The sequence below is a fragment of the Nicotiana tomentosiformis genome, chromosome 3 (genome assembly GCF_000390325.3).
Source record: "Nicotiana tomentosiformis chromosome 3, ASM39032v3, whole genome shotgun sequence".
Lineage (NCBI taxonomy): Eukaryota > Viridiplantae > Streptophyta > Magnoliopsida > Solanales > Solanaceae > Nicotiana > Nicotiana tomentosiformis.
The window spans coordinates 14,750,767-14,762,000 of record NC_090814.1 but is presented as its reverse complement, the minus strand read 5'-3'; the positions used below and the strand labels follow the sequence as shown (position 1 = coordinate 14,762,000).

At 37.9% G+C, this 11,234-nt stretch overlaps 1 protein-coding gene and 1 long non-coding RNA gene across 2 annotated transcripts; one reads left to right on the top strand and one right to left on the bottom strand.

Moving 5' to 3' along the window:
- Positions 1 to 2,815: 2,815 nt before the first annotated feature.
- On the bottom strand, positions 2,816 to 4,686 carry LOC138907395 (uncharacterized). Its single transcript, XM_070197993.1, has 3 exons — positions 4,443 to 4,686; positions 4,099 to 4,359; positions 2,816 to 3,162 (listed from the first exon to the last, which is right to left on the bottom strand). The coding sequence occupies exons 1-3, from the start codon at positions 4,684 to 4,686 to the stop codon at positions 2,816 to 2,818; spliced, it is 852 nt and encodes a 283-aa protein (XP_070054094.1).
- Positions 4,687 to 9,505: 4,819 nt separating this feature from the next.
- On the top strand, positions 9,506 to 10,519 carry LOC104086472 (uncharacterized). Its single transcript, XR_001967351.3, has 3 exons — positions 9,506 to 10,039; positions 10,122 to 10,211; positions 10,295 to 10,519. It is a non-coding gene; the product is annotated as an uncharacterized lncRNA (long non-coding RNA).
- Positions 10,520 to 11,234: the final 715 nt, after the last annotated feature.

Here is an 11,234-nt window from a genome sequence, read left to right as displayed (position 1 = left end):
ACCTTCTTAAGGGATTGAGTCTATTTTCTTTTATGTTTAGGAAAATATAGTAATAATGAATAAAAGGGTCTCAAATATGATTCACTTGGTACCAACACAATTACCTCCGATCGTATGGTTAAACACAAAGTTGTTGGCATAAAATAGCTCTAGTTGTGAACGTTTGACTCTTGTGTTGACTTAAACAGTCATCGAGTGATTCATTCGAGCCATTTGTGATTCTCAATCTTAACTAGGGTTGTTGTGAGCCCTTGACTTCGTTCTCTTTAGCAATCTAGCAGCATGAAAGGGGAGATATTGAATTGCAAGTCCAAGTTCCCGTGCTATTAGTCTAGAACTTGCCCCGAATATTTTTTTAGGCGAAATTCTAAGTGTAGCTTGGCTTGAGAAATGATTGTAGGCTCTCCTTGATCCGATTTGAAGTTTGAAATCTTCCATAGCCTACCAATGTGATATCCCTAGTCAACCCATTTGAGCCTAAGCCTTTTTTTTGTTCTTTCAATAACCATGTTACAAGCCTTTATCCGTTTTGTAATGACCCTCTCTTGGCACCCAATCTTTCCTTAGTATTCTTGAGAAACAATTGGCAAAAACATAAGTTTGGGGGAGAGACGAGGAGTTTGAAAGTGATAAAAGGTACAAAGAAGAGAAAGAAAGGAAGAAAAGGGAAGGCAAAGAAAAGAAAGAAAGAACAAAAAGAAAAATGCCCAAAAGAAAGTGAATAAGGTAGAAAGTTGAAGGGATTTAAAGAAACAATGATGAAAGGCATGGAGTAAATAAAAAAGGAGAAAAATGAATGTCATGACCAAGAAAGAGTGACGTTACGTCTCTCTAGTTTCCCCGAGGAAAAAGGAATTGACTCAAAGAGTCGACAAAGAATGAGCAAAAAAAACAAAGAAGAGAAAATGGAGGACTTAAGGAGAGTTAGTTTTTGGGCAGGCTGAAGATATGCGGATCGCACCATAATTATGCAACCCCAGGATGACAAGTGTGGCCGTACTCATAATTGTGCGGTCCACAGAAGAGAAGAATCAGAGAGCCATGTTCCAGTCCAAGTTCAAGTATGCGTCCGCACTCAGAATTGTGCGGTTCGCACAATCAAATGAAGTGCGGCTGCATCCCACCTTTATATGACCGCAGAAGGCCCAGTTGACCATTCAAGCTCATAGTACGGACCGCAGACAGAATTGTGCGGTCGCACAACCTCTACAGGGGCATTTTTGTCAAATATTTTTAGCTTAGTATAAATATAACTTTTTGTCATTTTTAGGGTAAGTTTTATTTTAGGAGAGCACCTGAGCCATTTTTCTTTACTGTTTTGAGTAATATTGTACTAGATTAGCTTCTAAACATTAGATTTTCTTTTCCTAATCAATTATTATGCATTCTATCTAATTTCTTCTTGTATTTCTTCATTTTTCATGAGTAGCTAAATTTCTAGCTAGGGTTGTGGCCCAACCCTAGTGTGGGTACTTAATGGGTATTTGATTTAGGACTTGTTCGTGATTGGGTTAGTGATATTTAGCCTAGTTCTTGCTTGAATTCAAGAATTAATAGTTGTAAATATTGATTCATGCCTAATTGACTTAGTCTCTACTTGAGAAAGAGAGACTAAGTCTAGGAAAACCTGGCTAATAAGAAATTAGGGTGAACTCAAGAAATTGATAGCCCCAATTAAAGGGGTTGAATCTAGAGATAACTTGAGCATTTATCACTTGTTTTGTGCAATATCCATTTGGACTTGAGAAAGCCAAATTGGGCAACATCACTCAAGCTACCGACAGGTATAGAGTGGGTAATTGCATGTGATTGCTATATTACAAATCCGACCAATTAAACTTGCCCTAGAGTTTACAACCCATTAGGTAAACACCTAGGTGGAAGTCACGACCCTAGATCTTTTATCATTTGGAAAACAACCAAAACCAAAAATATTATTTTCTAGTTTTATAATTGCAATCAATAGTTTGAAGTAGAAGTAGAAATAACAAACAAGAATGTGAAAGTGTAATCTAAGGCATATCGTACAATTACACTAAATATATACCTAATCCCAATTCTAACTCCCTGAGGATTCGACCCCGACTTGCATTGGATTTTAATATTTCTTCGACCGTCTCACTGGTGTGAGTTTGGGCGATATCAGTGGTTCTAATGAGATAGCGAATAATTCGCTTTACTGCTGTTAAGTGAGACTCTTTAGTAGCTGACTGAAACCTGGCACATTTACAAACACTGAACATGATATCTGGTCGACTAACCGTTAGATATAGTAGAGACCCAATCATTCCATGATACTTGGTTTCGTCTACTGATTTTCCCTGTTCATCCCTGTCTAAACTTGTAGACGGACTCATATGAGTTCCAATTGATTTGGCATTGCTCATTTCAAATTTTTGAATCAATTCCTTTGTATACTTGGTTTGGCAGATGAATATTCCACTTTCTGGTTGATGGATATGTAGTCCAAGGAAAAATGCCACCTCTCCTATCATACTCTTTTCGAACTCATTTTGCATGAGATTTGAAAAATCCTTTCACAAAAGAAGATTAGTACTACCAAATATGATAACATCTACATAGATTTGAATAATAAAAGTACCTTCAGTAGATCTCTTGATAAATAAAGTAGTATACACCTTACCTCTGGTGAACCCATGATTAGTTAAAAAGGAACTCAATCTTTCATACCAAGCTCGAGGAGCTTGTTTGAGTCCATAGAGTGCTTTAGCTAGCTTGTACACATGATAAAAAAATTGTGAGTTTTTAAAACCAGGAGGTTGTTTTACATATATCTCCTCATCAATAAAACCGTTTAGAAAAGAACTTTTGACATCCATTTGAAATAGTTTAAACCTTTGAAAGATGCATAGGCAAGCAATATACGAATTGATTCTAACCGTGCTACTGGTGCAATTATTTCATCATAGTCGACTCCTTCCTGCTGTGAGTAGCCTTGAGCTACTAGTCTAGCTTTGTTTCTTACTACCTTTCCTTCTTCATTTAGCTTGTTTCGAAATACCCACTTTGTTCCGACTACAGTAGCATTTTCAGGCTTAGGAACTAATTCCCAAACTTGATTTTTGTCGAATTGATCAAGTTCGTACTGCATGGCTTGTGTCCAGCTAGAGTCCTTTAGGGCTTCATCAACTTTCTTTGGTTCTACTTAAGAGATAAGTGCAATATTTGCTTTCTTTTTGAGATACCCTCTGGTTTTCATTCCTTCGCTTGGATCCTCTATGATGAATTTTTGAGAATATTCAGGTCCACTTCTCCATTCATTTTGTCGGGTTCCAACTGCAGAAGTAGTCAACTCCTTTTGTTGTTCAGCAGGATTGATCACAAGTTCATTAGTTGACTCCGTGACTATAGCTGGGATATCAGTCAACTTCTGTGGTTTATTTGTCTGTGATACTACTTAGCTGGTGTCTTCATCATCTGCAATGATTCCTTTCTCGGCCATAGAGTTATTTTCATCGAATATAATAAGCATTGATTCTTCTACAGATAATGTACATTTGTTGTAAACTCTAAATGATCTACTGTTAATAGAATAACCAAGAAAAATACCTTCATCACTCATTGGGTCAAATTTTTCAAGGTTATCATTACCATTGTTGTGAATGAAACACTTACTTCCGAACGAGTGAAAGTAGCCAATATTTGGCTTCTTACCTTTCTATAATTCATATGGAGTCTTCTTCAAAATAGGTCATATGAGGCACTTGTTGAGAATATGACATGTTGTACTGACTGCTTATGTCCAGAAGTGACTTGGCTGTGAATGTTCTAATGCCATTGTTCTTGCCATATCTTGTAGAGTTCTATTCTTGCGCTCAACTACTCCATTTTGTTGGGGTGATCTTGGGGATGAGAAGTTATGGGTATACCCTTGATCGTTACAGAATTCTTCAAAAGATATGCTTTCAAACTCTCTTCTATGATCACTTTAGATGGTTTTGATTAGATGCCATTTTTCTCTATCAATTCTTTTGCAGAAAATCTCAAAACATTTCAAAGCTTCATCTTTATGAGATAAAAAAATTACCCATGTAAAACGTGAGTAGTTATCAACAATAACAAAAGCATAATGTTTACCTCCAATGCTAGCAGTTCTAGTGGGTCCAAACAAGTCCATATGAAGTAATTGCAATGGCTTGGTAGTGGACACGATATCCTTGGTTTTGAAAGAGTTTCTAGTGTTTTTACTAATCTGACATGCATCACATACATGATTTCTAAAAAAGTTGAATTTGGGAAGACCAATAACTAAATCATGCTTGGCCAGTTTTTCAATAAGATGCTTGCTTGCATGACTAAGTTTTTTATGACAAAGCCATGGATCGTCAGAAATGGATGCTAGACAAATATGATTGTCTAGATTTCAATACCATCAAGAATATAAACATTTCCATACCTTTTTCCTGGAAGAATAGTTTTACCTGTTTCATCCTCAATGGTACATTCTGTTTTCTTGAATTTTACTTCATATCCCGAATCACATAGCTGACTTATGCTCAAAAGATTGTAGTTGAGTCCATCTACAAGATATACCTCTACAATATCACAATTCTTTCCGAATGGAACTGTACCGGTACCAACTATTTTTCCTTTTAAATCATCACCAAATTTGACATTTCCACCATTTATTTTTGTGACTTCTTTGAAAATTTTTTTGTCACCCATCATGTAACTGGAACACGCACTGTCTAAATACTATTTTCCTTTGCAGCTCTTTTTGTGGTGTTCCTGCAAAATAGAATTGTCACCTTTTTTTAGGTACCCAAGTTTGCTTGGGTCCTTATTGGTTAGTTCTACTAGGATCAGGATTATTTTTGGGTTTCCAAATCCATCCTGAAATATTAGATTTATGAAATCGACAAAAGGAATATTTATGTCCAAATATGCTACAATAATGACACATAGAGGTTGATCCAGTTTTTGATCTACCACTTGTGTTAGTACCTGTGGACTCAGCTCTAGCCAGTCCTTTTCCAGTTGACTTGTAAGTCGCCTGGTTAGACTTGACTGAACTGTGACTGGTGGATTTGCGCATACCATTTAGTTGCATTTGCAATTCCTGAACTTCATCTTGAAGTACATCTCTTTTGATTTCACAGACTTCAAGCTTAAGTTCTCAGTCTTTCTTTTCCCTATTGTCTTTCTTTTCCCTATTGATTCTCCTTAGTACATTCAACATTTTTTGAGACTCTTTTAGATTAAGGTCAAGAATATCTTGCAATTCATTATATCTATCACAGTTATAAGATCTTACCTCGCTTGTTTCACCTCGTGCCATGAAACAGTTTTCAGTATTTTCCTTGCATTCATCGTCTGATGTATCTTCATTAGTCCATCAACCAGAGTATTTGTTCATGTCATTTTTCAGGATGGTCATGAATCATATATTGTCGTATTTTGAACTATCTTCATCACTCCAACTTCCGAAGAATTTGTTTTTGCTAAACCTTCTGTAGACTTTTCTTTTAAGATCTGGGCATTTAGCTTGAACATGCCCATACCTTCCACACTCATAACACTTCTCATCATTCTTGTCTTGTTCATTGTATTGCCTGCTTCGCCTGGATGGCATCCTTTCCCTTTTTGTATTTCTATACATTCTCATTAACCCATCCATGTTTCTTGAAAAGTGCGTACAATAAAAGTGCTCCCACTAGTTGAGAGAAAGAATTACTCGTATAAAAAAATGCACTAAGTTGTTTTTGGCTAGTGAATATACGTAAGTAAAGTGCTTAAATGCAACTGAGCATGCTATTTGTGTACTGAGTAGAACTATATGTGAAGTTAAGTTATGATAAGTGTGCGCTTTATAGTTGCAAAAAGTGTTGTATTAAATTGCTTAGGGAGTTTAGTCACTATTTTTCTAAATACATCCCACTCGTCCCTTAGCCTACATACTATTAAAGTCCTATTTGATCTTGGATTTGGCGAGTTTAGATTAGTCGAGTCCTATATTATGGACAAGCTTATGATACGACCTTGGGAGTCACATGAACTTTTTTGTGAGAGCGATTGAATTCGTTCAATATTTGAGTCCTTAATTTATATTCAAACTCTTGATTTGGGTGTGTGGTCTAACTTCTCTGTTGTTTTTTAGGAGTCCGAAATCTAAATGTGGTTCTTTTGGACTCAAATAACCGAAATATGTGGAATAAAAAGATGGTAACCAAAATATGTATAACGCCCTTTAAAAGGGCGTTATATGTCAATTTGAAAAGATGGAAGGTATAGCGCCTTTTATTACCGCGCTATAGTATAGCGCCTTAATAAACGGCGCTATAGTATAGCGCCTTCCCACATAAAAAAAACGGCCCCTTCCCTTCCCCACCAAACCAGAACTCCCCCATTAAAACAAAAAAATTAAAGCGGTCCCCCCCCCCCCAATTGTCAACGAAAAAAGCTAGAGTGGAGCTCACATATCCTACAAAAAGTAAAGATTCACGGTCCCACATCCTAGCTAAGGCGTTATCTCGTAGTGGGTTGCTCGTTTCGGCTCCAAATCACCAAATCTTCAACTTTTCAAAAACCTTAAATCGAGGTATTTCGACTTAGTTTTTGTTAAAACTCGTATAAAAATGCATAATAGTTATTTTTAATGTGTTCTATGTTGTTTTGTGATTGTTTTGCGATTTAACTAATTTGTTATTTTTATCTGGACTATGATATTAGTGTGCTAATAAAATTAGTAAAAATAGAGAAATTACTTTTTACTGTGGTATATGTATTTTCGTGAATGTTTTGTGATTAAATTTATTTATTGTTTTTATCCGGTTTAGATTATTTATTTGCTTAAAGACTAGTAAAATAGATAAATTGTTACTTTAGTTCCCTCTAGTGGTATCTTGTGGCCTAATGTAGTGCTCGTATTTGTAATGTAGTGCCCTTTTAGCGTAGTAAAATGTAGTGCCCTTTAGCGTAGTGTCCTTGTAGTTATTGAAATTTATCATATAAGTATCTCTTATATCAAAAATTACGTCTAAAAAGTTGATAGTTCAAACACAAACTCTGTCCAATTCTAGTCAACGATCGTAAGAAAATAACATGAGAAAGCAACAATAATTTCCGGACTAAGTATGGGAAAATAACAATATTTCTAGGATACCTTGGTGCTACTGGCCTCAAATATCGAGCCAGTAACCCATATATGAATATTTAATAATTAAATTTTGTATAATTATGAAAATTAATTATTAAATTTTATTATAGTAAAAAATAAGTGAGTCATAAATAAAAATATATAATAATAAAACTAACATATAAAATAATAATACTAACATATAAATAATAAACTAACATTTAAAATAACAAACCTGTTGAGTGATAAATCGGGAAACTTTTCTCATCGTGAACACAAGAATTCAGCATACTTTGGTGCTACTGGGCCTCAAATATCGAGCACGGAACCCATATGTGAATATTTAATAATTAAATCTTGTATAATTATGAAAATTAATTTTATTATAGTCAAAAATAAGTGAGTCATACACAAAAATATAAAATAATAAAACTAACATATAAAATAATAAAACTAACATATAAATTAATAAAACTAACATATACAATATTAAACTAACATTTAAAATAACAGACATGTTGAGTGATAAATCAGAAAAATTTTCTCATCATGAACATAAGAATTCAGGATACCTTGGTGCTACTGGGCCTCAAATATCGAGCCTGGAAGCCATATGTGAATATTTAATAATTAAATCTTCTATAATTATAAAAATTAATTATTTAATTTACAAACAAACATATAAAATAATAAAACTAACATGTAAAATAATAAAACTAACATATTAAAGTAAATTAATGTAATTAATATTGTTTAATGTATAGTAGACGACATGAAGGTTCCGCCTTTGCATCCCGGACTTGCCAGACTGGAGCTACTGTTGTTACAAGGCGATCATAGGTCGTCCCACATATGGGAGGGACAGTTAGTGGCCTAGACATTCCGCGCCAGGAGAGTAGAAGATATGTGGGGCTTTCTCAGGGACCACCCTCTCCATCCCCGTATAGTCAGACGCCTCTAGGATATGGGATTTTATAAGATTGTGGAGATCGGCCAGCTGCAGCTGGATTGGTCGTTGATCACGGCCCTGATAGAGCGATGGCGACTGGAGACGCACACATTCCATTTACCCATTGGCGAGGCCACTATCACGCTTCAGGACGTGGAGGTCCTGTATGGGCTGCCCGTTGATGGACACCCTGTTGCTTTGACGAATGCCATCAGAGAGTATACGGGTTTGCACATGGAGATGTTGCAGCGGCTCACCGGTTTCCAGCCACCGAATGAGACTGCATTGGTTGGGGCCAGTCGTCTGCTGTTGATGCTTGTCCGGCAGTATTTGGAGGCATTGCACGCTGACAACACAGATGATACACCGGAGCTTCATATTCACCGGTACACGAGGTTGCTGTTGCTCCTTATGTTTGGAGGGGTTTTGTTCCCGAACACTTCGGGGAACCTAGTCAGCTTGAGATTTCTTCATCATCTTGAGCGGCTAGATGATTTACATCATTACAGCTGGGGTGTTGTTGTTCTCGGTTACTTGTATAGGCAGATGTGCCGGGCAAGCATGGGCCCAACATGACGTTGCTGGATTTTTGCCGCTGCTACAGATGAAAACATAGTCGAATACTCTATTCATTATAACATACCCAGTAAATATATACCTTAAATTTTATGTCCACTTTGTATATTAGGTTTGGGTCTGGGAGCGGTTCATGCAGTTGCATCCACCTCTACCACCCTTAGCTCCGGGTGCACCGCCTCCATTTCTCCCTCTAGCTAGGAGGTGGGTTGATAGGTGAGGATATGGACGAGAGTACGAGGCTCAACATAATCTCCCCTTGTGCAAGGATTTGTTGGATTTGCTGGAAGGCGCACAGGTAAATGTATACTTAAGTTTACTTGGCCTGGCTTCATATGTGTTGCGTATACTCACGTTTTCTGTTGTTACTTAATAGTTCATTTGGAGGCCATACAGCAGCGAGCTATTAGCTGGTTTGCCCGATTATTGCTCGGCCGACCGAATTATGTGGAGCTCTTCCGTCCCGTTGATGTAACTTGATATTGTGGAGCATCATGTCACCGAGCGAGTACTTTACCAGTTTGGTTGCCGCAGCTTGTACCACCACTGCCAGCCTGGCATATCACACATTACTAGCGGGATGATCATTCCAGGGTGGACCAGACATATATGACATGGCTAGAGGCGCATATCAATACTTAGGACCGGCGACTTGACCGGATTCCCCCCCACCTGACCGGACGGATGGTGAGCTTGATTATATGGGCTGGTACAGTAGCGTTACCCGACTTTTCGTCGGGAATCCCATTTATCACGCTGGCGGTTGGTACGTTCCCTACGCCGGGAGGCACGAGGCACTAGTATGTTATTTGGTATACTTACTTATAACATTAACCTAGCGTTCTGTAATTTATATTTTACATATTGTGCAGGCTATTGGCCTACATCGGTTCCACCAGTTGGGACTGCAGATGCAGTGGTATATCGGAGAGGGAGCAGCCGCTTTGCACGAGTATGGCCTATAGGTTACCGATCTGGCTTCCCATACATTGAGGCGAGCCCGAGATGATGATCGCTTAGGATACAAGGCTGATTATGTGGCGCCAGATCAGTACCATCGTAGGGCACGAGTGGAGCCAGAACGTGGTCGACGTGGCAGGCGTGCCCTATGAGGTAGGGGTGTCCCACGAGGTCGTGGGGGTCGGCGAGGAGGTGGTCCCCAGCAAGGGGGCGTGGAGGCACCTGTTGAGGATGTTAGAGTTGATCAGCTCACTCCATGGACTTCGCAAGTGACCCCGTCATCTCCATTGTTGATCGTGGGCACGACCATTACGCGAGAGGATTGGGATCAGTATTTTCCTAATCTTCCAGTCCCATTGACCGTTGCTGATGATCGGCCGACACGAGATGTGGATAGTGGGTGCCGACTGAGTTATGGCTCTTCATCGAGGGATGTTGGGGATCTTTCACAGGCGCAGGTATGTTTGTATTACTATTAAATTTAAATTTGTTTTTATCTCATTGATTAGCCATAAATATCTTTATGTTTTTTTTATTAAGGCTTCATCCCCGCCCGTCATGGAGGCCACTTTGTGCGATACTGACCTGGCTGCGATGGATGATTATATTCAGGAGCCCAACAAGAACATGGTAAGATAATTTAATTTTTTTTAACTTAACACGTGCATTACTAATATATATTTCATATACTAAAGTATCTTATTAATCTGTAGGTTACTGCTGGACCGACGACCCCTTCTACCTAGCCTACCAGCCCTACTGACGATCATGCTACAGTGCATCCTCCGATAAAGAGGCGACGTGATGAGGATGATCCTGATAGCGTAGCCGGGCGGGATGGGATGCGCCTCAGGCCAACGGCTGCATTAAAGCATACAGGATGTGGGACACATTGATTTTTTTTGTATTTTATGTACATATGACATTCAGTAAATAATAGCAATAATTTTTATTGTTTACATTATATGCGCATTATATTTTTATTTTCCCAGTTCTTCGTTATTTTAATACTACAACACAAACACAAATATAGTAACTTAACATAATTTAAATTCAGTACAACTAATGAAAATACATGACACGAAAAACATAAAGATAAAATACTACACTCAACACATACATGTGTTTGTTTAGTCACTACCGCCTATTATTCTCTGCTCCAACCACTTAAATTTCTCTTCCATTTTAGTTTCTCCTGCACTGCCGCAATTTCTCGTTGCATTTCAGAGATCTGGCGTTGGTATTCACCGTTCATATTCCAAACATACTGCAAACAGGATTTGTAGTATCCCTGGTTAATGGGGTTCATCATACCATTCCTCAAACATACAATGATTTCTGTCATTGCGTCCAAACAATTGTTGACACATCCAGTATCTACGCCCAACATTACCATCGGAAAAACATGCCTTCAAAATCGCACATTTGCCACAATAGCACCTTGGTTGATCATTGCGTCCAGACATTTGTTAATGCAAGAAAAATGAAAAATGTATGAAAAGTTTTGCTATTTGTTTTGGTTAATCACAGATAATAACTAAAATGCGCTAGTTATTTATAGGCAAGACAACTCACATAACGTAGTATTTCACCGCGCTATGCTTCGCGTGTTAAAGATTCTTTCGGGTACAAAACAGTTTTTCCAGAAGATAG